Genomic DNA, 24,368 nt, shown 5'->3' with positions numbered 1-24,368 from the left:
CTTTTTTTTTTTTTTTTTTTTTTTTTTTTTTTTAAATTAACAACAACTTTATTTGTATTTCTGAACCATTTCTGAGAACATTTCAAATTTGAAATTGAATCTGATGCTGTGTTGTTAATAACGAAACCACTTTCACAACATTTACAATTACACCTGAATGTTCAGGTCACTAAACTCTCGTTTCCTAGCATGTTAAAGATCCTGATGACAAACTCAGGGCGTATTCTTGTTTACCCAGCAGAGGGTGTCTGCGATGGCGGGGTCATTCACACTGATCCACGGCTCTGCTGGGGAGGTAGCGTGCACCAGAATCCCACTCCGGCAGGGGTCGAGGGGAGAAACCACAGCGTCTTGGGCGTCGGGATCGGGGTTCAGAGCCTGTGGATTCAACAACTCCAACAGGCGTGCACAGGCCCAGTCCTTCTCACTGCGCTGGGTCTCCTCTGCTGGAGCCGAGGCGACAGATGTGCTGGAGCTGCTTGCCTCTTCATCCACCAAAGATTCAGCCTGACAGCTCTGAAGATTCTCAGCTCCTGGTTTCTCACTCATCAGAGGCAACACCTCAGCTTCCTGGGGAGCTGCCAGCTCGGAACTGCTGCCCGGCTTCATAAACTGTAGAAACCTGAACAGCTGATGGTTTTTTGTGAGGGCTGCAGCCAGAGACGAGTCTGCGTCGTCTGACGAGCTGCTCTCAGCTGCGTCTGAGCCGCTCCCTGACTGGCTGTTTGGAGACAGCTGTTGTTTTGTGACCACTGACCGATGTTCACCTCCAGCCTTCACCAGCTTGTGTTGTACAATCTGAGGAAGCAGGGAAGGAGCTGTAAGCCAATCAGCTGCCCCCCCAGCTTCAACCAGACTCTGCTGATCGGGAGGCGGTTGGGTTTGTGCTGTCGGCTTGGGGGAGACGCTCTGGGTTAAGATGCTGTAGGACAGCATCACAGGAAGTCGGTCTCCCTCCTCCAGGCCGTCGCCTGATTTTGTGCTGTAGTAGGCAAACCTCTTCGCCACCAAGTCGTCATTCACACAGATCTTGATGTCACCAACAGTCACGTAAAGCTTGATAGGGGTAGAGTCTGACTCAGGTTCAAGCAGCACGGCCTCCTTTAGGGTCGATGCTTGCAGCAGCTTGTGCAGGAAGAGCGTGGCAGAGCTGTCCCACCGAGCTGACGGTTTGAGCTCTGCCTTCTCCTCAAGCAGAGACACTCGCAGGGTTGTTGGTTTGATTCCCGCCAGGTGGAACTTTTGCACCCAGAAAGGCAGCTGAAGGAAGTTTTCCATTGCCACCCGGATCTGCTCTGAGGGGACGACGATTTTCTCTCCGTGGTCGACCAGAAAGCAACAAGCTTGACAGGAAACCGAGTCCACGAAGATCGACTCCACCACGGCCCGAAACCACGACTTCTTTACCGCCCAGTACACCACATACACCCGTCCTTCCTCCAACGACGTAGGCTTTAGCGTGCACACGTCCTGCGTGGTGTCGCGGTAGAAGAGGTTCATCTGAAAATGTAGCTTTTTGTAATGTTCTGAAGTCTCCACATCGCCGCTGAGACCCAAAATGGCACCCCAGAGACACGATGGGTTCTCCACCTTCAGAACAGATATTTTCACCATTTCTTTATTTCGTCAGTCCGAAAGCAGCGACACTGGAAGAAAACAGTCGGATTTAACAGATTTACCGTTTCTCGAACGCCAACTGTTTAAACTCGCTCCGTTTTACTGAAATGGACTACTTGCACTAACACTTCCGCGTTCTATGTAGAGCAGATCTTGATAGGTACAAATACCTTAGATGCCCTTTATGCTGACTTCCATGAGTCCAGTGCGAACTTTCAGCCCGTCCCCCATGGTTTCAGAACGCTCCTCAAAATCCTTGGAGTACGTCGAAAAGCCGCTAGCAATTGCAGCCTTGGGTGTGCAAAGTTAACGGGTAAAAAGCAAGCCGTGGTGGCGGCAGGGCAGACAGCAGTTTTAGAAGCTTCGGTGTACATTCCCAACTCCATTAATGAGAAATGTGCAGTTGTCGAATCATCATCAGATTTTCCCTTACCCAGTGGTTTGCTTGTGTTAACTGGTCTTGTCAACCTGCCAGCCAAGCGGCCTTGTAAACTGCCGGTTGTAGTGAAAAATGAAACCGATCACGACATTGTTGTCCTGTCAGGCCGTGTGCTAGCCGACATTAATGCCGTGACCAGAGTCATATGTAAAGAACAGACAGAGAAGATGTCAAACTCTTCAGACCACTCAGGAAATTCTTCTCAACCTGAAGAAATCAGTTTCAACTTTGGAAATGACTTACCTGATGAATGGAGAAATCGTGTCACAAAGTTGCTAAATTCAATGCCTGAAGTGTTTTCGCAGCATGCATTGGATTTTGGACACACAGAGAAGGTGCAACATCACATCAAGCTTAGTGATGAAACCCCATTCAAGTCCAGACCCCGACCAATACATCCACACGATGTGGAGGCCGTGAGGAAGCACCTGCAGGAACTGCTCGACGCGGGAATGATACGGGAATCTGAATCACCATTCGCTTCCCCAATCGTAGTAGTCAAAAAGAAAGATGGTTCAGTTCGCTTGTGCATTGACTACCGGAGGTTAAACCTTGTGAAGATTATGAGTAAAACATATGTTATTTTATGATCCTAGTCAATGTAGTTGAATTATGTTAACAGCTGTAGGACATATATTATCCTTTAGTTTAGATGGTGTGCTGTGTATGTAGTCTAGTTCTGATTATACTTTTGAGTTAACAGAACATATTCACATATTAGTTTATTAGATAAATGTGCATCACTCTGTATCCTTGATCGGCTGTGAATGTCTCACACTGTGTTCTTGACATGTTTTATTGCTGAATCATGAAGAGAAAGGAGACTCTGAGTCTAGGGCACAAGAGATAAACTACATTCTATACCCCCACCTTTGCAGGAAGACAGGGAGCCAAAGTCAGGAGCCAGTCTCGCTAAGAAGTAGAAAAACATGTGAAGATGTAGCTTTTATGACTAGGTGGGGGCTGTCAGAAGCTATAAAAGTCTGTGAAAATCGCCACCATGTTGAGAAAAATGTGCCTGACCCTCTGGCAGCATTTCTCCCGTCCGGACGTCTTAATGCTCTTTGTGTTGAATTGTATGGAAATAAATGATTGTTGATTGAGCATTTATACACCGAGTATTGTCCTTCCTTCAGCCCAAAGATCAAAAGAATTGGGAGATTTCAACAACCTCCAAACCATCAAAGACGCATATGCACTCCCGAATCTGGAAGAAGCTTTTTCCGCTCTAGCAGGGTCGAAATGGTTCTCGGTCCTGGATCTCAAGTCGGGATATTATCAGATTGAAATGTCAGAGTCAGACAAGCAGAAAACAGCCTTCGTATGTGCCTTAGGATTTTGGGAATTCAATAGGATGCCCCAAGGGATCACCAACGCACCCTCCACTTTTCAAAGGCTCATGGAGCAGTGTATGGGTCCGATGAATCTTAAGGAGGTCCTTGTCTTTATTGATGATCTCATCATCTTTTCATCATCTCTTGAAGAACACGAGCAACGCCTGAAGAAGGTCCTGTTGTGGTTGAAAGAGTTTGGGTTAAAATTAGCACCCGAGAAGTGTAAATTTTTCCAAACCTCTGTTAAGTATCTCGGCCACGTGGTGTCAGAGCGTGGAGTCGAGACTGATGCAGAGAAGATCAAAGCCCTCACGAGTTGGCCCGTCCCCACCAACCTTAAAGAGTTAAGGTCATTTTTGGGCTTTGCTGGGTACTACCGGCGATTCATCCAGGGTTTTTCTAATATTGTAAGGCCGTTGAATGAGTTAACCGCTGGTTACCCACCATTGAGAAAAGGAAAGAAAAGACCCACGAAGCAACAAAGCTCCATGTACCATAGCCCGAAAGAGCTATTTGGGGACAGGTGGACTCAAAAGTGTCAAGAGGCTTTTGAACAAGTCATTGGTAGGCTAACCTCAGCCCCAGTGTTGGGTTTTGCCGACCCCAGACTCCCATATATCCTCCACACGGATGCTAGTACCATTGGCCTTGGTGCCGCTCTGTACCAACTCCAGGATGGACAGTTGAGGGCCATAGCCTTTGCTAGCAGAGGACTTTCAAGAAGTGAGATGAGATATCCAGCCCACAAGCTGGAGTTCTTGGGTCTTAAGTGGGCTGTCACCGAAAAGCTCTCCGACTACCTGTATGGTACGGATTTCACAGTAGTGACAGACAGTAATCCGTTAACGTACATCCTAACATCAGCGAAGCTGGATGCAACGAGTTACCGTTGGCTCTCAGCCTTGTCTATTTTTTCATTCCAACTCCAGTACAGGGCTGGTAAACAAAACGTAGACGCGGATGCACTGTGTCGTCGTCCCCATGGTAGCCCAGGTGATGATCCTGTCTCACAGAAGGAAAGTGAAAGGATCCGGCAATTCGCCCTCACTCACCTCAGTGGCGATGACAAAGAAATGGTTTCTAGGGAGGTTGTACAGGCCATCTGTGAAAGGCATTCAGTTAATTCTGCAGGCCTGGATTCAGAGTCATTCACTTACCCAGGTTTGGCTTTAGTTGAGTCCTTAGCCTTACATGCTACAGCTGTCCCTGATAGCTTTGCAGAAGAGCTGTTGAATGGTTCTCCTCTTCCCCCGCCTATGGCAGAGGATGAGCTCAGACAGAAACAGAGGCTAGACCCAGCTCTCGATGCTATAGTCACTCTGTTAGAAACTGGTCAGACCCCACCTCCCAGTCTTAGAGCAGAACTACCTGAGCTTCCCTTGTTACTGCGTGAGCTCAGTCGTCTTGAACTGCAGAATGGAGTTCTTTACCAAAAGAGGCAAACCAGTCCAGACATCTCCTTTCAACTCGTGTTACCCGAGGAGTTGAGGCCAGTAGTCTTCCAACACCTCCACAGTAACATGGGCCACCTAGGAACTGACCGCACTATTGACCTGGTCAGAACTCTGTTTTACTGGCCAAAAATGCAGACGTCAGTTGAAAAAATGATCAACACGTGTAAACGGTGTGTTCGCCGGAAGTGTAGGCCGGAGAGGGCAGCTCCCCTCATGAACATCAAGACAAGCAGGCCCCTTGAACTGGTCTGTATAGATTATCTATCTATTGAGCCAGATCAGTCTAACAGTAAGGATGTATTAGTTATAACTGATCACTTTACTAAGTTCGCAGTAGCTGTCCCTACACCCAACCAACGAGCGCGCACTGTTGCAAAGGCCCTCTGGGAGAACTTCATTGTTCATTATGGTGTCCCAGAGAGACTTTTAAGTGATCAAGGCCCCGATTTCGAATCGAAAACAATAAATGAACTCTGCGAAATTATCGGCATGAAAAAGATACACACAACGCCGTACCACCCCAGAGCCAATCCAGTTGAGAGGTTCAACAGAACACTTCTCCAAATGCTTGGTATCTTGAATGACAATGAGAAGTTGCATTGGAAAGACTATGTGAAACCTCTAGTACATGCATATAATTGTACCAAGAATGATGTGACGGGCTATTCGCCTTATGTGCTGATGTTTGGGAGACAACCAAGGCTTCCCATTGATCTAGTATTTGGGTTGCCTGTGAATGCCCAGAAGAAGTCACACTCCCAGTTCGTCAGTGATCTAAAACATAGGTTGGAGGAGAGTTTTAAGATCGCAACCTCAAACGCACAAAAGAATGCTGAGCGCAATAAAACTCGCTTTGACAAGCAAGTGGTTGACTCAACTCTCAATGTGGGTGACAGGGTTCTCGTGCGTAATGTTAAACTGAGGGGAAAGCATAAGTTGGCAGACAGATGGGAAGATGATGTGTACGTAGTTCTGAGAAGAGCAGGCGAACTACCAGTCTATACGGTTAAACCGGAAGCGAAAGAAAGACCAGTCCGAACATTGCACAGAGACCTGCTCCTTCCTTGTAGCTTCATACCGGTCACGGAGTCAACTGAAAACAGTCCCAAAAAGCCCCAAGCTCGGTGGAACACAAGGCAAACTGTTGTTCAGGAAGACGACGATGACCTTGACTCAGAGTAGTTATCAGTACCTACCTGGATACCAATCTCCATTACCAGCTCTGTCAAGCCAACTCTCGTTGTGCCCCGCACTGAAAGTGTGCAAAGACACTTTCCAGCTTATGATGAAGCCGAATGTGACAATCCCACCGAATGTGACAACCCCACCGAATGTGACAATCCCATCGGACGTGACAGACAATCAGAGGAAATTGAGGAAACGGAAGTTGTGAACTTACCCGAAACGGAAGTTGTGAACTTACCTGAAACTGCAACTGAAAACTTACCCGAACATGTGGACTTACCTGAGCCTAGCTTGCTGGAGACCAACATTCAAGTTGAAGATCCTGTGGAGAGAACCCAGCAACCTAGCGAGCAAGTCCTGCCCAATGTGGATGAGATGATGCTAGAGCGTCCTAATGACCAAGAAGGAGTCATAACTGAGCAGCCTAGTTCGCTTGGTTCACAGAACAGCTCTCAGGAAGAACATGACATTCTTCGTCGATCTCAAAGGTCATGTCAAGCACCAGAAAGGTTGCAGTATTCTACCTTAGGTAACCCCTTACTGTATGTTGTTAATGCAGTATTTAATAGCCTAAACGAAGCCATTTCAAGCTCTATGCAGTCTAGCCATTTAGATGCACAGGGACGTGCATACCATCAAGTGGGGAGGGTGTAACCCACATTTGAGTATGGCTTAGATAAAATATGCCAGAATGAGAAAAGAATCATTAATCTAAGCAGCACACTTCATTTATAATGAATAAACCATAGGTGCAGCAGTTAAGGAGTTAACTGTTCTGGTTTAGACACGTGTTACTCTAGGCCAATGAGCTGCTGAAACGTGGTACAGGCTCCGCCTGCCGCCCCTGCCTAGGAGGACACAGATTTTTCTCTTCTCTCTTTTTCGCTCGCAAACCTTCCATGAGCAAGCTAGTGAGGAAACGAGACACGGCGAATTATTGAGACAAGGTATGAAAAAGAGTAATATAAGCGGAGAGTTAGCATTCACCGTTTACTAAAACTATTTTATTGTTTGTATATTGCTAAGACGAGTAATTAGCTGGTTCTTTTTACATTGCTTAGTCGAGAAAGGTCGGGAGTTAGAGACGACGCCATTTCATCGGTCGTGCGCCATCTCGCGCTGCTCCGTCTTTCTAATTCTGAGATCGGTGAGCAAAGTATTTTACTTGTTCATTATTTATCGGTGTTTCATGAATGCCTTGCAAGTAAAATTTTCCAGTGTTTAATGATAATTGTTTAGGAATGTTCTGTAGGAAACTTTGTTCAATTTACTGAAACCCAGTAGTTGAAGCGAATGTGTGAATTGTGATTTTATGAGGAACTTAATATGTCCCATGACACTGTCGTTGACAGGTCAGGTTTTTTTTGTTGTTTGGTTTTGTTTTTTTGTTTCTTTGGTTTGTATCTTCCTGGTGCATTCCAACGGATCCTGAAATTGATGGCGTTGAAGGACCAATTGACTTTGTTCTGTCCTGCACATCAGAGTGTGGTAGGCCAGATGCAACAAAACAGAAACACATCACGCCATTTTGTACTAGTAGTCCCCCTTCTTCACATACATCCCTCTGGACTCGCGGGTGGGTTGTTATAAGGACTTGGGTTCACGGACTCTGTACATTCCATAAATGTGAACAAAAGTGAGTGTGAGCGGTTGGAAATAACCCTCCAGCTGATTAACTGTTGCTAATTGTAATGAAATCTGTGAAAATGCAAGTAAGTGTTAACATTTATATGCTGATGATTGAAATTGTGGTTCATTGTTGGATGTGAACTGTACTTCTAGAAAGGGTGCACCCAGGTAAGATTTCTCTCTCATCGAGTGATTACTGTGATTTTGCCAAAAGGTATCATTGATAGAGTACTGATACCGAAAGGGAATAATTTAATTTGTAAATGTTTTGTATGTTTATCATAATGTTCTGTTGTTTCTAAATGAAAAGAAAAATACAACTCCGGTAACTTTTCAAAACTCGCGGTTGTCTGAGTCTCATTCAGTTCGCCTCTCCTGTACGTAGCCGAACCTACTGGTCCAAATCATTGAGCTCTTTGGTGTCAAATTTGGGTGACATGCCGTTTTTGATCTGGGAGTATTCGAAACACGCACATGAGTGTTACATGTAGGTTTCTGGATTTTACACTTATTGGGCTACATATTTATTTATTATACAGGCTATACAGTACATTAGATCAAAACTCTCATGTTTTAGGTAACTAAAGTGTGTAATTATGTGGGCTACAGACAATAATTAAGTTATAGACTATATTTATATGAAAAACTTGTATACTTACTGCATTTGAATCATTTTAACCATATGTAACCACCTGCATATGTGTTTGAAACAAAGGCTTTGATTTTGCCACCCCATTTGATTTCTTTGCCACCCTCATGCCACCCTAAGAAAATTTCTCTAGATCCACCCCCTGGCTAGGACCATTGAGGCTAGATTGGTTGGAGTTTTTGGGTATTGGGAGGATGGAGGTGGATTTGAAGCAGGCCGGTACCACAGCGTGGGCCAAGGACAGGTTGAATATGTCTTTCAGCACTCCTGCAAGCTCGTCAGAACACGCTCTGAGAACACGCCCGGGGATGCCATCAGGACCTGCAGCCTCGTGGACATTGATCCTCCTCAGCACCGCTCCTACATCGGTCAGGGAGAGAGTCAGAGGTTGGTGGTCTGGCGTCATGTCTGCTTTGGTTGTGGTTGTGGGGTTCCCTCGCTCAAAACAAGCATAAAAGTTGTTAAGCTCGTTGAGGAAGGAGACATCAGAGGATGCGGGGGAGGGGTCGGTGGTCCTCTAGTCTGTAATGGTCTGGAGTCCTTGCCATATGCGTTGGGGGTTGGAGTTGGAGAAGTGTTCTTCTACCTTCTTTTTGTAATGGTGTTTGGCTTTTTTGATACCCTTCTTTAGATTAGTCCTGGCTGTACTGTAGGCGTGTGCATCTCCTCCTCACACTTTAATTGTCCTCACAGCAGGTTTCACACATTGGATGAGTGGTGAATACCAAGGTGTGAGGAACAGGGAGAGATGGCCCGATTGTCCAATGTGGGGGAGGGGTGTTGGTTTGTAGGCTCCAGCCAGGTTGGAATAAACATGGTCTAAAGTCTTGTCCCCTCTGGTGTGGCAGGAGACATGTTGGTGGAATCTGGGGAGGACTGTCTTTAAGTTGGTGTGGTTGAAGTCGCCAGCAACAATAAAAGCAGCCTCGGGGTGTTTATTCTGGTGTTTGTTAATGGCTGCAGAAAGTTCTTTCATGGCCAACCTAGCATTAGCGTAATACTGCATACTTGCAATGAATAAGTTGTCCTAACAGTCATCTTAAGTAAGCTTTACTTAGTGCTTTTGAGGCAACGAGTTTGCTTTTTTTTTTTTTGAGTTTTGGAAAGTAAATTTTTTTTTTACTCTGTACTCAACGTGAATAAGTTGCCTTGACTTAGTCATCTTAAGTAAACTTTACTCAATTTTTTTGAGGCAACGAGTTTGCATAGTTTTTTTTGAGTTCTGTGAACTAATTAGATTTTACAGTGTGAATAAAGTGAGCAGAAAGTTAACTGAACTAGACTAGTGATGTCAGCAATGAGCTCAGCAGCAACCCCTGTAAATCAAAACCCGAGCAAGCATCACCTGGTGAAATGTTACTTAAGTCTCCACTTACAATCTACCTCCAGTTATATATTACTCCACCATCAGTAAAGTCTTGTAGTTCAGCCATCTTTAAATCAACAGGGATCTGGATGAAGGGTTTCCCAATTAACACATGAAAGGGTTGGCACTGGCAACATTTGGCCAATCACATTGATTGGTGTACTGCCAGCTGAAAGTCAGTTTACAATAGAAGAATAAGCTATAATTTTAGAAAAAACATAAGGAGGTTACATCAGGAGGAAGGAACACAAAGGTGGAGAAGCACCAAGGGCTCAGAGAAGAGCTTGAGAAGATGTGATGTGATGAATCTCTGTAATACCAAGAATGGTATTACATTCTTGGCACAGTTAAAAAAAGAAGGCACAAAGTGGCTTCACACTGAATTTGACCTTTTTTCAGAGCATAAATGGCTTTTTCTCATCTATTTTCAGTATGTTAAATTAAATAACATTAAATAATGAGAAATAAATGATTAAGACCATGAAGGAGTCTCACATGATAATTGATAACTAGAGAATTGTCACACTAATGGTTATGTAAAAGTCAAACTACAGATGAAACTTGAAGCAAGTTCACAATCTTTGTCCTTTGTTCTCTTCCATTAACAGTAAGATTCATAAGGATATCAAAAGCTGTGTCATGCTTTTTCAAGTACCAGAAAAAAAACTTATTTGTCCATCAAGGTTCTTAGTTTTCTAACAGCCTTTTTTATCAGTTCAGAATTTAGTTTCAAAACATATTTTTATCATTTTCAAGTTAAAGAGTTACCATGAAAAAGAGAGAGAACAGAATTTCAAAAGCAATCATTGAGATGCAATCCTTCTCTATGGCATTTTATTCATAAATCAGACTTTTAGATTGTAACACTGGGGCGCCATTAAGATGCAATATACCAGTGAACAAAAGCATTACATTACTTAAAAGCAGAACATAATAACAGAACATTTTCAATCTGACAAAAAACTCCAAAACAAAACAAAAATTTTAACATGTGGCTTTTACAAGATGTGTCCTTGCTAGGCAAATGCTATCTCAAGATTTAAATTTCTAACTCACCTCTTTTTTTTATTCGTCAGTCACACTGTAAACAAAACACTAGAGCGAAAAACAGGACTCTATAACTCGACCCAGAAAGGCCAAGGTAGCATAATGATGCTGGATGTTACCGTTATGAAGCGTAGATTTACATTAAATTGATAAAAGGATCATTTAAAAGCCCCAAAAACCTTTTGGCACTTCATACCAAACAATATTAGAGAGATGGGAAAGGACAGTTATTACATATATTTTATTACACACAACTATGAGGAAAGAAAAATGCCTGATCTCCAGATTTTTACTGGCAGCCATGTTTTATGCTATATTTTATTCACAATAATATATAAGGTGTAAAACTTTCATAAAAAAGATCCATGTTACATGCAACACCAGCTTGATAAAGATCTATTTTTATAACAGATTTCATTAAGTTTAACTGTGAAAAGAAAAAGTTAATTTGTGTGGAACTCAAATTCATGCTGTTTCAGCTCGTTGCGTTTCTGATATTATTCCCAACCATTTGCTATTATTGTTATAGAAGCTGTGCATAATAGTTCTAAAAGAGGCAGGAGAAACCAGAGCTCCCAGAGATATTGTGTGTAGCACCGGGATGACATGCAAACACTTTAAAGCGAGGAATCTGTTGCTGCCTGTTGCATTTACATGCAATCTGTTTATAGGCTGTTCATAGAATACAACCTGCTGAGTCATTCCTCTGTTGCAAAGAGATGCTCTGCCTCAGCAATCTGTCTGCATTTATAAATCACTCTTATTCAGACCACAATAGTTTGGAGTAAAGAAAAAGAGAAGGCAGTGGTCTCTTGGAATGTGCACAGAAGATTCATGGGACTGAAGGGGTGTTAGGTTTACCTACACCTGAGGTTGCTATGGTAATTACATACCAGTAGACTGAGCTCTCAGTATATTAACATGTAAATGTATTTATCCTATGTTCATAGATAGACTGTACTGCAGTGTGAGATCTTTATATGTACAAAAACTTCAAAATATGTTGAGTATATGGGACGTGCAGTTATACCGATTACATTTGAGGTAAAGTTTGTAGCAACCTAAAAATGGATTAATAAGAGCTTAATGTTTCATGTTAAAGTGAAATTCTTGTTTAAAGAAGAATAGTTTTAAAAAAAGAGAGGCAGAAATAGCAGAATATTGTGACATTTGAATGGTGAAAATAGCACAAAAATTGTGGAAGTTGTTAAAGTCCAAATAACGTACGGAAGCAACTAGAATAATGAAGGATAAAGAATAAAGAGAAATGCTTTACAAGCATTCACACAAATATGGGATGCTGTTGTTAAAAAAAAGAAGTTAAACCAAATAAATCTTTCACAATAAATTAAACTTACATATGTGATTCATTACATTTTTGATTTTTTTAAGGTCTTTAAAAAAATCAATGTTATTTCTGTTTTTTAATTTCTTTTCAATGCATTTTTTTCTTTTCATTTAGGTTTTCTTCTTATTTTGTTAGACTTTAACTTTTGGTATGATGTGTGTGTTGGGATTTGTGTTTCTTTTACTCCCACTTTTGATAACTTAAATTATCTTTTAAGTTTAGATTTAAACAACGAGATTAAAAAAAAGTAAAACCTTAAAAATTATCTGGGTCCAGTGCGCTTTCTCTTCTCAACTCTACCATCATATCCATGTGCACTTGAAAACATCAGGAGAGGAAATGGTATGCCAACTACTTGCTAAACATTATTGAATCCATTAGGAGTGCAAAAGTTTCACCTTTTGAACGGCGCTGGTTTCAGTCGTAAGGCACAACTTTTACTCTAAGGAGGAAAATTCTTCATTTCCAATTTACATCATATTTTGACAATTATGTCAGCTTGCGTTCGGTGGTTAGTTAACAAGTGTTTCTAGACAAGTCTGCGTCTTCCATGCAAACTGCAGCAATCTGCTAGTGACCATAAGATCAGAAGGAGGTTTATTTGGGTGCAGAACCCTCTTTACGATATCAACAAAAGCAATAGACACAAACCATCAGGAACCACTCCCCAGCTGGTCAGAGAATACACATTTCTTCCAATTGGCTATATATTGGCAGCATATTGAGGCATTAGTATAACTTAGCAAAAACAGAAACAGGTAGTCAAGGTAAAAAATAAAGACATTTCTCAAAATTGTAAAATAATTCCTCCAAAGTTGTGCTTGACAAGTGCCAACATCCACAACAAAATCTGAACTTCCTTCATTCAGATAAAGTTCTGGAGACAAGAAGACTTCTCTCTTCTCCTATATGATGTCCCAGGAGCTAATTTTATTCATGAACTACTGGTTTATCAGCATCATGCTTCTGGTTCCTGGACACGAGCCAGGAGGATTTAGCTGTTGTCTGTACGTGCATGAATCTCAGAAGGTCCCGAGGGTCAGAATTACTGATGGGATTTCCGGCTCTTGCAGCTCAGCTCACTAAAAAGAGCCGGCTCTTTTGGCCCCCAACCGGCTCTTCAGGTTGTTTTGTTGCTTTAAATAATTTATTATTAACAATAATATAAAATTATGCACAGAAGGAATTACTAATGTAAAAAAAACCTGTGGTTTTATTTATATATGTCTATATATAGTTCAAGTTCAAGTTCAAGGTTCTTTATTTGTCACATGCATAGTTATACAAGTATAACACACAGTGAAATGTAGCCTGACACGCTCCTCGACATGTGCAAAAATTGGGGGGGGGTGTAGAGGAAGAACATTATATATATATATATATATATATATACACACAGACATATAGTATATACACTGGGTGAATGTGCAGTAGTAGCAGCAAGCAGGTGAATTCTGTACATTAATATGAATAGAAATTTGACTATTTTACAGGATTTGAGAGAGATTTGCGAGATTTGCGAGAGTCACCACATTCCCAAACCAGAAACCGTGGATGGACAGATCGATCCGCACTGCAGTAAACGCCAGGACCGCCTCCTACAACGCGGGTCTCGCCACTGGCGATATGAGCGCCTACAAAGCGGCCTCATACGGCGTGCGGCGCGCGGTGAGAGATGCCAAACGCAGGTACCGGGAACGTGTGGAGTCAGCTTCCACCAGGGCGACACACGGAGTATGTGGCACGGACTACGCACCATTACGGACTACAAAGCCAGGGACACTGCGCCGATCAACGCCGACTCTGCATTCACCAACGAGCTGAATCGGTTCTACGCCTGTTTCGAGGTTAGCCAGGCGGCTAATGCTATCTACCGCCTGACTACTGAGGACAGTGACGTCATCAGCGAGAGACCGGTGACCAGCATCGCGGAGCATGACGTCCGAGCGGCACTGAGGAGAGTGAACACAAGGAAAGCGGCGGGACCAGACGGCATCACCGGCCGTCTGCTGCGCTGCTGTGCTGACCAGCTAGCAGGTGTGTTCACTTACATCTTCAACGAGTCCCTGGCGAAGTCTGTGGTCCCCACATGCTTCAAAAGATCCACCATCATCCCTGTGCCCAAGAACAGCAAACCCTCATCCCTGAACGATTACCGGCCAGTTGCACTGACCTCGGTAGTAATGAAGGTGTTTGAGAGGCTGCTGAAGAACACCATCTCTTCCTCCATCCCAGACACCACAGATCCGCTGCAGTTCGCCTACAGATCCAACAGATCCACAGAGGATGCCATCGCCCACGTCCTACACACCACTCTCAGCCACGTGGACAAGAAACAGGGTAACTATGTGCGAATGCTGTTTGTTGATTACAGTTCAGCGTTTAACACAATAGTGCCCTGCAGACTGTTCACAAAGCTGAGGGATCTGGGACTTAACAGCCGTCTGTGTGCATGGGTGTTGGACTTCCTCACTGGCAGAACTCAGGTGGTGAGGGTGGGCAGGTGCTTCTCCAACAGCATCGCCATCAACACAGGAGCACCTCAGGGATGTGTCCTCTCGCCACTGCTCTACTCCCTCTACACTTCAGACTGTGTGGCCACCCATGGCTCCAACACCATTGTGAAGTTTGCTGACGACACAGTGGTGTTGGGTGCCATCTCCAACAACGATGAGGCGGCCTACATGGATGAAGTGAAGAATCTGGCATCGTGGTGCCAGGACAACCACCTCCAGCTGAACGTCAGCAAGACCAAGGAGCTGGTGGTGGACTTCAGAAGGGGTCAGCACAGAGACTACAAGCCCATCATCATCAATGGAGCGCCAGTGGAGAGGGTGCAGTCCTTCAAGTATCTTGGTGTCCACATCTCCTCAGACCTGACATGGGCTGCCCACATTCAGGTCCAGACCAAAAAGGCTAGGCAGCGCCTGTATCACCTACGACAACTGAGGAAGTTCAGGGTCTCTCCAAAGATCCTCAGGATTTTCTATACAGGCGCTGTGGAGAGCATCCTCACACAGAACATGACATCGTGGTTTGGGAACAGCTGTGTGAAGGACCAAAAAGCTCTCCAGAGAGTGATCCGTACAGCAGAACGCTGCTGCAGGATTGCTCTCCCCCCGCTTCAGGACACCTACACCAGGAGATGCCGGACTAGAGCAGCGCAGATACTGAAGGACCCGTCCCATCCTGGCAACAAACTGTTCCAACTTCTGCAATCTGGTAGAAGGTTCCGCATCTTCCGGGCAAGGACAGAGAGACTCAAGAGGAGCTTCTATCCCCAAGCCATCCGTGCCCTAAACACACACACCCGCCCGCTCACATCATCTATAATTGACTGAGACAGGACTCTCTTCCAGAGATTCTAAACCAAGGCACAATGTACATTTCAATTCCTTTAATTTTAAATATGTTTATATTGTCTATCCTATATATAAATATATGTGGTGGCCCCTAGAGACAAAACACGTACAAACTCCAAAGCACATTTCTAGCATTAACTGAACTTCCAAAACAGAGCTACCTAGATCACTTAAATTACACAATTGAAAGCATATGTGTATTGTTTGTGTATTTTATACACAAGCACTCATATATATTCAAATAATAAAAAAAAATGTTCATTTACCTGTTACTACCACACACCAAATCTGGTCGCTGGTACCGAGCCGGCGCGCGTCATTCACTGAAGTTCTCGACCGACACATCACTAGTCAGAATGGTGGGTATTACGATGTAGATAAGCTGGCACAGGGAAATCAGATAAAAAAGTGTTAGTTAAGAATTTATTACTGAAGCCAAGAAATACTTTCTCAAAAAAAGTGAGCCCTATGTCAATGAAATAGTTTTGTTTGTGTTGTTCAGCAGTGAGCATTTTAGTTTTATCCTTGTTTAACGAGAGTCAGACATGCAGGTGGAAAGATTATACAGCTCAAATAAATGAAAGGAAAACACATCAGAAAATCATGCTGGATCTATGCTGGATACTGATATGGACTGGACAGAAAACATCGATGCTCTATTATTTAATGTTCTATTGTCTAATATGAGAATTCTCATCTCAGTTGTATATTTTCTCAGTTTAAACATTTCATATGTGCTCTATTTTCTACTGTGAATTGAATAAAGTTTTACAAGATTGGAAAATAATTGCATTCTGCTTTTAGTTGAAGTGTCCCTGATTTTTTAGAACTGAGTTTGTAATGGTTTTAGTGTTTTGGAGTCCGTTATGTTCTCTGTGTATCTTATATTTCCTAGTTTAGTTTGCTTACACTCCACCATTTCCCTGTACACCTCCTCCATCTAATGCACGGTACACAGTGCAATAATGACAAAGTTAAATGTGAATCATATATATTTCACCTCTGTAATATTCTGGATATTTGTAAATATTAGTGCTATTTCTTAAACTTGTAAACATTGTAATATTTTATGATTTAATCCAACTGTAACTCAAATATTTCCTTAGGGATTAATAAAGTATTTTGATACCTAACAGTCATATCCCTGTGTGCTCTCTCGTCCTCTCTCTCCTCCCATGCTGTCTTCCCTGGGTTCTATCAGTCTGCGTCTCAGTTCCTTCATATCTAGTTTTACTGTGATAGTCTCCTGTGTTTTGTGCGTCATGTTCAGTTTTGCTTGCCACTGTCCCATCTGTCTGTTGCCAGCCGTGTTCACCAGGTGTTTCCTCTTTGCCCTGATTCCCTCGTGTATTTGGTGCCTGCGTCTCCCTCGTTCCTTGACTGTGTGTTCTGCTCTTTCCTTAGTGTCCAGTCCAACCTTGTCTGGTTGTTGTAATTCTTAAGTCCAGCAATAAAGCTGCCTTTTGAGTTTAGTTTTTGTCTGAGAGTCTGCATTTTTATTCCTACTTGTCTCACAGTACATGACAGTAATGGTTTAGAATAAACAGAACTTGACGGTCACATTGACCATGATGGAAGTTAGGCGAAGTGGAGCGGTGTGGGAATATTACTGTAATAAAACAACAAACACCTACAGTTGTTTTCATATCTTTCTGGGGACATCTAACCAACATAATACTTTCCTTTAGCCGCTTACCCCAACTCTAACCACCAAATGAATGAATGCCTAACCATAACCTAATTGTAACCCTGACACTAAAACCACATTTTGAGTCTCAAAAATGTCTTCGAACGCATTTTTCTCCCCACAAGTAGAGTAAATTTCCAATTTTTGGTCCCCACAAAGATATGTAAACATGACACACGGATTGAAATGCACAAACTGTTTTGCTACAAATATAGCTCGTAGATGGACCAGCATACGTTCTAAACTGTAAGTGAAGCAAATTTTTCAGAGTTATTGGGTACTCAAAAGATGTGGAGGCAATGACTAAAAAGGTAACTACAGCTATTATACAGTCAGCAGTCCACTGAGCACAGAAGGCAGAAGTGGTGAGAGTGTATCATGGTGCAGTAAAGCAAGGACCAGAGCATTTGGGCAACTTGAGACTCATCATACACTGAAAACACTGGTCCACTACAAAAGAGTGCAAGCAGTGGAAAATGATCAGGCCTGCAATACTGCATCCACACCGCTCCACCACGCCCACCCCCCCTCCGCTGTCAGTGACATTGCACCGGATGAGGGAGGGGGAGACCTGCAACTAAAGGGAGGGAGATTTGCTTCTTGTCAACACTGCATTTTAATTTATAGTGCCCCAAAATGACATTTATTCAGACTAGGACTGCCACGATTAGTCGACTAGTCACAACTACGTTGACTATCAAAATCGTCGACGAATAATTTAATAGTCGTTTGAAGCTTTGTAAGATCCCAAAAGACGCAGGAATAAGTAGTAGGATTTAAGAGTGTAACAACGGACTGAAACAGAAGAGGGCAGCACTGCATGTACAAGGATGCCAGCTGCTGTTAAACCCCGAAGAAGAAGATGCAGTGTCCGGTATCGTAGCTGTGTCCAAATTCAGAAACCGCATCCTCCTGTGCCAGCATTTGTAGGCCGTTTACGTTATAGCAACACGACGAAGACTGTCCAAACTCAAAGACTCCGACAAATGCGGCCGACAAATGCGCCCTTCATTTCCCCAGATTTGAAAGATGGGTTGCTTCGTGGCCCAACCTATCCCATAATTTATAGTGCGGCCCTGCTAAGTTTCCAACAATGGCGGCAGCTAGTTAGTTTTAATATTACTCTTATTATTCTTTCTGGGTCACAAAATAAACGTTAACACATTTTCAGGCGAGAATGTAGCTGTGTAAACTTCAAATATCTGCTCAGTTTATCAAGACATCACATTTTCAAAAGCACTCCGATGTTTTCGGAGACGTCTGTTAACCACCAGCTTGATAGCTAGCCGGGGTTTAAGGCTCACTAGAGCCGGTGAGAACAGCGGACTCCCAGTAAATCATTTTCAAACCCACCGCCGTCTTTCGCTACTTAGGTTAAACATATATAAGTCACTTAGATAACTTAAAAATGTTATTGTTTGGCTTTTTTCAGTATTTTATTTGTTCCTGAGTAAATCGGTTTGGCTGAGATTAAAGTTATAGTTTTTACACAGCTAAATAAAAGTCAAGCAGACAACTGATCATCAGAAGTGTGAGATGCTCGAGAATATACTCCAGTGTCCCGTTATATTTTAGATAGTAAGGAGCAGACGGCTGAGTTTATTAAACTTCACCGAAACAATCTGCAAATTTCATTAAAATTTAATAAACTATCATCTTGTCTTTATTTTTAGTTAGCACATACCTTAAACACTTAAAGCTGTAAGCTAATGATAGTTAAATAAGAGCAGATGCATGCTGGTACAATAAGCTGTACGTTTTACGTCCAATGGATGCATGATCTGATTGGTCGACTAATCGCGAAAATAATCGGTGACTAGTCGACTATCAAAATAATTGTTTGTGGCAGCCCTAATTTAGACTATAGCTAGGTTATAGATATATAACTGTTACGTGTCTGCAGGTTGCATGTTTTCTTTCCCTCTCCTTTATTTGCCATTCCCTCAGGTACGCAGATTGCAGGCTGGTGTCAATTTGGGGATCTCCAGCTAATTGGAGGAAGGAGGCTCTGATTGGACAAACCAGGAATGCACCCCTTGATAGGGAGGCTCACCTGTGGCTGGGCATGGCTCTCTTCCCTCCTTCGAATTGTTTGGCACATGTGTAAAGCGCCTCTGCTGTATTTCTTTTGTTTGATGGTTGTGGTGGGAGTAAAGTGGAGTAGGTAAGTTTGGGGACCCCATACACTTACTCACGTAGTCTTTTTGTTAGAAACACTAGGTAAGTTGGTGCCACCCATGTAATTTTGAGCTTGTTTTGAGTTGAGGTTTAGGGTCTTTTCCCCCTGTTTTTGTTTTTCTAGGGTAATAGCTCAGCTAAGTTTTGGTTTTGTCTTTTTTGTGGGGGTTTTTTGGCACAAAAAAACTCACTTCGTCGCGTCGTACCTTTTTATGTACCAATCATCAACTGCTCGAAGATACTACACACTGAGGCCCAAAAGAAGATGTTCGGGCACCATTTTGTAACGTTGGGTTGTGTTGCGTGGTTGAGAGGAGGCGGCAAAACACCTAGCTAGTCGGAAGAACACACACCCACGCTGGTATCGATAATCCACGGTGGTTCTTTAATACGCCTTCTTCATCAACCATATAAAAGCCCGGCTGAACGGCTGCGGCTCAACAACATAACGCCCAGCGTACATACAACCCAAGCGTTGCAAACAATTAAAACAAAACAAAAAAAGGTCTGGAGAAGAAAACATAAATCTGTCCCTCGTTAAGCACAAGCGTGCAGGCACGTGTCCTCATAAATCCAGAGAGAGCAGTGGCACAAACTGATGACACCATCAACCCTCGACTTGGGTGTCTTAAAGGGACACCACACCATAGTGGCTGTTACAAGTTCCATTGAGAGCACCCGCTTCGATTCGCACTCAATTCAAACTTTACGCTGCACGCTCACCTAACTTGCGTTTGCACCTTTTGTCCACACGTAAACTGCGTTTAGCATTTACGTGTGGACGAGGAAGACGGAGAAAACGCAGCGTCAAAGGTGTGCGCCTATTTTGACGCCACACTGTGCGCCAAGTTTTTGTCTCGGTGCCATGAATTCCTACAATGGCAGACTAGACAAAATACTGTTAATTTTATTATCTTCAGTGTTTAAATGCTTACATATACGGGTTTGCTTGTAATTGTTGCCTATATACATTTTAAGCTATTATTTATTATTTAGTTCAATCAATAGATCAAGTTTTGTAGTGACTATGAAATATATTGTAATTATCTGTTTCCTGTTTATCCTAGACAGGGCAAAAAAGGACTCCAAATTTAAAAAAAGATAAAAATGAAAGACTGGTGCATTGTGCAGTTTAGCACTGGTGGTACAGAAATAGTCCCTAGATCATGGATAAATGGGGAGAAATTGTCATGGCCTCCATATCCTCCGTGAGACACATTCAGGATCCACGACGCAGTAAAGAGGAGAGTTCATCCTGGTGCAACATGGCTCACCTATGCACCAGTCCGACTTCTAATAAGCCATGGTGGGTATCATCTGGATTGGTATTGTATAAATGTAACAATAACAAGTTTTTCGTGTCCTAATTTATGTCTGGCCATACATTGTGTTTGTACTTCCAGACACATTTCACGAAGCAGAACGCAGTCTTCAGAAATATCTAAGTGAACACTGTGATACGTCTGACCTTCAGTCCGAAGCTGAAACTCAGACCAGTCATAAAAGAAAGCACAAGTAAAACTTTTTTTATTTCACAAACATATCTTTGATTGCTAAGAATTTATGATCTTGTCTTTTATACATATCTGTGGTGCTTGCATACTGCAATATCACCACATAATATAGTCCAAAAAGTGGAAGCTTGTAAACTTTTTACAAATGCAAAGCCGTGTACACTTGTGCAATTCAAAAATTCCTTGTATACTGTACCTTCTTGCACATCTCCGTTTCCTGTGTGTGTTGTTATAAATCAAACTGTAACTTTAGGAAAAAATATTCCAAAAGCACATTTGTAATTACTTATGACCGTTTTCAACTTTTTTTCTTTAGACCAAATCCCCTGTACACATATAGTGACTCAGAGGATGAGCAGCCCACAAAAAAAATGGTTTCCCCAGGCCCCTCGAGTGAAAATACCAGGTAATAAAATACTGTCTAGTGTCTTTGTACATGTCTGTGTGTGACACAAGGAAACGTTTGACAAGTTGTCTGTATTCTTAAATACTTAAAAAAAAAATTCTTTTTCTGTCAGACCTGACGAGAGCTGTTAACGAACTCCGTGAGGAGGTCAGAGCCATCCGCAATACCGGCTGCAATGAATCGGTAGATGCTGGGGTACTGCCTCTGGATTTGCCCTTGCACAACATTGAGGAGCTAAACAATGCAGAGCCAGCTCTTCAATCACAAGAGGCAAATAAGGCAAAGGTAAGTATATAAAGGTTATGTACACTTTGTAACTATAAAGTGTAATAGCTGTCAGATGTGATTTAAATACATAACAACGGCCTGTTGATTAAACACACAAGCACTTGCATACACATTTAAGACATGAGACACGCTAATTCCATCTCTTAAAATGTGTCTATAGGTGAGACGCTTTGCCTTGATTGGAGCCTGACGCAGCAGTTAGGGGCAAACTCTATGTCCGAGTTAGTCTTTGCACAAGCAGTGCAGAAATGGCTCCGATACGCCCCAGATCGTTTGGGTGGTGCAGGACGCACATCATGCAAAAAATTACAAACTTCTGTGAATCATATAAACGTAAATCAGAAACTGTCTTTTAATAAAGTATTTAGCAAACGAAACATGCCTATTGACCCTTTTTTTGTTTATTTTTTTTCTCTGTTACATCACATGCAATGCTTTCTTATTTTAGGATATTAATATTGACATGATACATTGTGAGACATTTGGGTTTTTTTTATAAAGGGTGTCCAATTTAAGGAATAAGTACAATTATGTGTTTAGGTGGTTGAAGTATTGATGGAAACATGCAGTAGTTTAGTATTGGTTAAAATACCTATAAAGAAAGGTAGATTTCCAGTCATGATTTAACTGTTTTAATAAAAAGCAACTGTGCGAAAGAGGCGGAAAATCAACACCATAGCTCAACAGTGTTTCAATATCAGAATCTGACATTGTTTCAATGTCAGCAGTATTAGAAAATATAACGTTGAATCAACGTCAGGTTTCAACATTGATTCAACATCAAAACCTGACGTTGTTTCAACATTAAAAAAGGGTGCAAGAATGACGTTAGGTCAACGTCACACTTCAACATTGGTTCAATGACACAGCCTGATATTGACTCAACATTGTTTCAATGTTTCCTTGCTATCTGGGAATCTAACATGAACATCAACAAACGCCTACACTCTTCCTATAATGTTGTGATTTCATTTATGGAGAGCTCTTTGGTTACACCAACATTGCTTCGTATGTGTCTGCAGGGTTTTAGGTGAAAACAAAATATTTTCAGGACAGCGACCACATAGCTTGAAGTGTATGGAGATGAAATAAAGCACAAGACCGGACTTGAATTTCCAGAGCTCTGACTTTACAAATGCAGTGGAATTAATAACACCTAACCTCTGGAATAATTTCCTCTGGGATTAATAAATTAATCTGATGACTCATACACAAAAAATCAAATCGCCCAATGTCAAGAGATTTATTCTAAATGACACTTCTTCAGCTGAGAGTCTAAGAGTGAAGACACACACAGACGCTGCAGTTTTAACTTGCAAGGGTGTTTCACAGAGCGCTCACATCAGGGAGTGGGGCCCTGTGATCAGCGCCCTGTGCACTTGTCTTTTATTTATACAGAAGGAAAATGAAAACATTTGTTCAGTGGAATGTTGATACGTGAGCATGTGCGTATGTGATTGTGCGTGTGCGAGGTCAGAACTGCTTGTTCAACTTCTTACTATCGCTGTGGGAAGATTCAGATAGAAATATCAGAACACGTTTTATAAAGAACAATCAGTTCTGAAAAGGACAATCAGTTCTAAGCAGGGAAAAGGTCATCGTGCAGTATTCTAATTCTGGATAATGCACTTTTTAAAACTTCTGAAACCAGCTCCTTCATCTATTCGAGAGTGGAGCTGCTGGCACTAAGAACAAAGGCACAGACCGGCATGCGACACAACATCCCGACCGAGATCAAGAGGCTGCAAGGCTGGAGCGAAGAAAGCGGATCACCGGAGGTGATTCAAACCATCAATCCCGACAGTGATAATGGGCAACGTGAACTCGCTACAGAATAAAATGGATGAACTGTGTGCTCTGAACAACCACCAACTACACCGTGAATGCAGTTTGTTTATCTTCACGGAGACGTGGCTAACCTAGCTAACGCCACAGGCTAACGTAGACCTATGTGGTTTCACATCCATGAGAGCCGATAGGGACACACAGGCCAGCGGAAAAAGCAGATGTGGGGGACTCACTGTCTACATTAACAAGAGATACTGTAACCCTGGACACGTCTCCGTTAAAGTATCAGTATGATGTCCGGACCTGGAGCTGCTAGCCGTTAGCTTGCGGCCATACTATCTACCTCGAGAGTTCAGTCATGTGATCTGTGTGTGTGTTTACAGCCCTCCGAGGGCTGACGCAGCAGCTGCCTGTGAGGAAATACACACAGTTACAGCAAGACTGCAGACACAACACCCCGAGGCTTTCATTATTATATCTGGAGACTTTAATCATGCCACACTGGATTCTATTCTGGCTGCTTTGCACCAGTTTGTGAATTGTCCCACACGGAGAAACAGGACAATTGACCTACTGTATGCTAATGTGAGAGATGCATACAGAGCCACCCCCCTCCCCCCACTGGGGAAGTCAGACCACAACCTGGTTTACCTACAGCCACAATACACAGCCCTCGTCCAAAGGCAGCCTGTCACAACACGCTCCATCAGGAGATGGACCTGAGAAAAGGAGGATGCTCTGAGGGACTGTTATGACACCACAGACTGGGATGTGCTCCTGAGCCCACATGGTGAGGACATAGAGGGGGCGACACACTGTCTGACAGATTACCTCAACTTTTGTGTGGACATGGTCGCCCCTGCTAAGACGGTACGGTGTTATCCTAATAACAAACCGTGGGTAACACAGGAAGTCAAAGCTGTCCTCAACATGAAGAAGAAGGCTTTCAGGAGCAAAGTGAAGGAGGAGATGAAAGCAGCACAGCGGGAGGTGAAACGCTGCCTGAGGGAAGCAAAGGACACCTACAGGAGGAAGGTGGAGCAGAAGTTGGAGAGGAACAATATGAGGGAGGTCTGG

The 24,368-nt window shown here is 42.8% G+C and overlaps 1 protein-coding gene across 1 annotated transcript; it reads right to left on the bottom strand.

Moving 5' to 3' along the window:
• Positions 1 to 44: 44 nt before the first annotated feature.
• Positions 45 to 1,716, bottom strand: tdrd12 (tudor domain containing 12). The gene has a single exon (XM_026187733.1). It carries the CDS (start codon positions 1,612 to 1,614, stop codon positions 214 to 216), a length of 1,401 nt encoding a protein of 466 aa, XP_026043518.1. The 5' UTR covers positions 1,615 to 1,716; the 3' UTR covers positions 45 to 213.
• Positions 1,717 to 24,368: the final 22,652 nt, after the last annotated feature.

The sequence above is a fragment of the Astatotilapia calliptera genome, chromosome 12 (genome assembly GCF_900246225.1).
Source record: "Astatotilapia calliptera chromosome 12, fAstCal1.2, whole genome shotgun sequence".
NCBI lineage: Eukaryota > Metazoa > Chordata > Actinopteri > Cichliformes > Cichlidae > Astatotilapia > Astatotilapia calliptera.
The sequence above is the reverse complement of the archived record's forward strand: the minus strand, read 5'-3'. Positions and strand labels throughout refer to the sequence as shown.

What these genes read in the sequence shown, in the direction of transcription:
- tdrd12 (XM_026187733.1), bottom strand. Translation starts at nt 1,614, where the DNA reads ATGGTGAAAATATCTGTTCTGAAGGTGGAGAACCCATCGTGTCTCTGG.